General features: G+C 41.2%; 1 protein-coding gene across 1 annotated transcript; it reads right to left on the reverse strand.

Moving 5' to 3' along the window:
• Positions 1–1,028: 1,028 nt before the first annotated feature.
• On the reverse strand, positions 1,029–2,822 carry LOC138899360 (uncharacterized). Its single transcript, XM_070185527.1, has 3 exons — positions 2,690–2,822; positions 2,160–2,578; positions 1,029–1,577 (listed from the first exon to the last, which is right to left on the reverse strand). Exons 1-3 carry the CDS (start codon positions 2,820–2,822, stop codon positions 1,029–1,031), a joined length of 1,101 nt encoding a protein of 366 aa, XP_070041628.1.
• Positions 2,823–3,404: the final 582 nt, after the last annotated feature.

Raw genomic sequence — 3,404 nt, forward strand, 5'->3', positions numbered from 1 at the left:
CCAAGAAGCACCTATCAAGCTCTCACCACGGGCTAGGGTATATTGTCCATAGGCTAAAATGAATTCCAAACATCTCCACCGGAGAGTTAAAGTCCGCATCGTCCTCCAAGTGTCGCTACTATATGATCTCCATATGCAGTGGAATAATTTTGTTCAAGTATTAATCATGTGCTCACTCATCAAGATTAATGTGTTGAAGAGGAGCCTGGCTTTAGGCAGGCTTTGCAAGGTAAAATCCAGGCTTGAGCTGGCTTTAGGCAGGCTTTACAAGGCAAAGGCCAGGCATGCGCTGGCTTTAGGCAGGATTTGCAAGGCAAAAGCCAGGCTTGAGCTAGCTTTAGGCAGGCTTTGCAGGCCAAAGACCAGGCGTGAGCTGGCTTTAGGTAGGCTTTACAAGGAAAAAGTCAGGCATGAGCTAGCTTTAGCCAGGCTTTACAAGGCAAAAGACAGGCATGAGCTGGCTTTAGGCTAGCTTTACAAGGCAAAAGTCAGGAATGATCTGGCTTTAAGTAGACTTTGCAAAGAAAAGGCCAGCCTTTGAGAATGTGCCTTTTTGTGATCTTGTAAGCTCAGATCCTTCCCTACTAGGAACTTTAATGTAGACATCATTGAAAACATTGGTAAACCATCCTCATATTGAGCTTGAAAGCATGCTAATACCATTGAGAAATGATTCAACAATCTCCAAAAATACCATACGATGGGTTTAGCATTTTCCTTAGCATTTGGACATATCAGTTTGTGCAGAGTCCAATCTTGTGAAGCCATCAGTCTGGTGTTCATCTCTTTGCTATCCTAATCCTAAGGCTAGGTGACTGAGATTTGTCTAGATTGATCAACCTCCTCCATGTACTAGGCAGTTCAGAGAATGAATAAAACTCAGATGTACCTGCAAAAGAGAACACAATGTTAGCTATAACATCCGCCACTGAGTTGCCTTCTCTGAGCACATGTTGAAAGATCACATTGAAGTTGTCCTTCATCTCAATAATTTTCTTCACATCCTGTGCAATTACCCAAGGAGGATCTCATTCCCCTTCTATCGCCTTCTTCATCACCAATGAATTAGTCTCTAGTATGAGAGGTTGAAAATCATGCTCCACACAATATTCCAACCCTTGAAGAATAGCCTTAGCTTCATCCACCACATTAGTTTTCACTCCCAAGTCTACTACCCTAGCATACACCACATCACCTTCATCATCCCTCATACAAAAGCCTAGGGAGCTAGGTCCAGGATTGCCCTTTGAAGCTCCATCAGTATTACATTTGTACCAACCATGACAAGGAAGCTGTGATGTTACTCTTGTAGTGATCAATATAGGTTTATATCCTTCAAAGTATTGAATAATGTATGGCCATAACAATGGAATATTAGGGATCCAAGAATACCTCACCCTTGCCAGTTGATGCAATGTCCTATTTATATCATGAATCACCCTATTTGTGGACATTGAACCACCATGTTTACCTACATTTCTTCTCTTCCACTGCTCCCAATTGATGATAGCTGGTATTGCTTGAAATAGTGGCTTTAACTTCGGACAACACTGAGCATACCACCAATGCCTTATAATCTGCTTCAATTGAATCAATTGCACAAAAATTCCAGCAGCCCCCATGAACAAGTTCCATACCTTAGAGGAAGTAGGACTTGTGACAAATATATGCTCAATGGATTCCTCTTGGGGCTGCTGACAACACCAACACCTAGACATCACCATTTGCCTTTGCCTCCTCCACATGTCATCGGGGGCTATTTTCTGCCTCCATAATCTCCACAAGAAGAAGGATATCTTGAATGGTAAACCTTTAATCCACATTAACTTGAATTCCTGATTAGGATCTGCCCTATGCCTTAATATTTGCCAAGCACTTCTAACACTGAACTTGCCTGAAGGAGTTGGCATCCAGTATGGCTTATCCCAATATCCCTCACTGCTTTCATAGTGCACATTTAGCCTTATTTGTCCTGCAATTTCCTCATTGAAAGTTTGATCTAGCAGCTGATCATCCCATGTTTCCCCTTGCCGCAGTTCTTCCACCTCCTGAAGACCTTCATTTATTGGAAAATCTTCAGGTAATACATGATAAAGTGCACCCAATCCAGTCCAATTTTCATGCCAAATATTAGTTGTTCCACTCTTCAATTACCATACGATCTCATGTTCAACTTCTTCCCTAGCATTCAGCATTTGTCTCCAAACATGAGACCCTCCCCTAAAATGCACCACAGTTGGTGGCTCCTTCTTGCAATAATTATTCCACATGAAATTAGACCACAAAGATTTTGTGGTCCTAAACCTCCACCATAGTTTAGCAAACAGTTCCCTTGAGACATCATTTAAGGACCTAAAACCTAGCGCCCCTTCCTCTTTAGAAAGGAAAAGATTTTGCCATGAAGCCCAGTGTCTGCTTTTCCCTTCTTCCTTTGTGCTCCAAAAGAACCTAGCAAAAGTCTTATGTAGATGCCCTAAGATGTTGTTTGATGGATCAAGGACTGATAACATGTGAATTGGCGTACTTTGCAACACACTAGAGATGAGTGTTGCCTTTCCTCCAAATGACAGCAGTTTTCCTTTCCATGAATGCAATTTAGCCTTCACCTTCTTGATAAGATCCTCATAATAGTCCTTCCTCCTTCTAGTGTAAAAAATAGGACACCCTAGATATGTGAACAGGAATTGACCTCTTGCAAATCCTTTAATAGCTCCAACTGCCTGAAACAATCCATTAGCAACATTTGAATACATGTAGTATGAACTCTTATCTTTGTTGATCATCTGAGCTGATATCTTCTCATAGTTCCCCAACACTGCCATAATCTTGCTCAAAGAGGGAGGATGAGCAGATGCAAATATTATCGTATCATCAGCATGTGCCAAGTGTTTTAAAGAATCATACCACTTAGGCCTTCCAAATCCCACAAATGACTTTTCTTCAAAAAGCTTATTCAAAGACCTGGAAAGTACCTCAGCTGACAGAATGAACAATGCTGGAGATAGGGGATCCCCTTGTTTCACACCCCTTGTCGACTTAAAGAACAATGAGGACTGCCCATTCACCAATACTGAATACCAGCATTCATAAATCATTTAAAGCACATTCAGGAAGTTTTATTTAGGAGAACGGGGTTCTAAAAGGAAAAATGACCGGTTGGGTCGTTACAGGGAGAATGTAACTATCCGACTTGTCGGTTTATGAATTTACGCCCCGTACAACAACTTAAGGTCCAGAAGAATTTCATAATACGTATTATGACATGCGTGTGTGGTTGAGTATGGTTTTCGGATGATTTGGGATCAAATTGGGAGAATAATTCTTAATTAAGAAGCTTCAAAGAAAATAGTTGACCAGAGAGTCGACTTTTGAGCAAACGACTCTAGAATGGAATTTTTATGATT

The sequence above is a fragment of the Nicotiana tomentosiformis genome, chromosome 9 (assembly GCF_000390325.3).
Source record: "Nicotiana tomentosiformis chromosome 9, ASM39032v3, whole genome shotgun sequence".
Taxonomy (NCBI): Eukaryota; Viridiplantae; Streptophyta; class Magnoliopsida; order Solanales; family Solanaceae; genus Nicotiana; species Nicotiana tomentosiformis.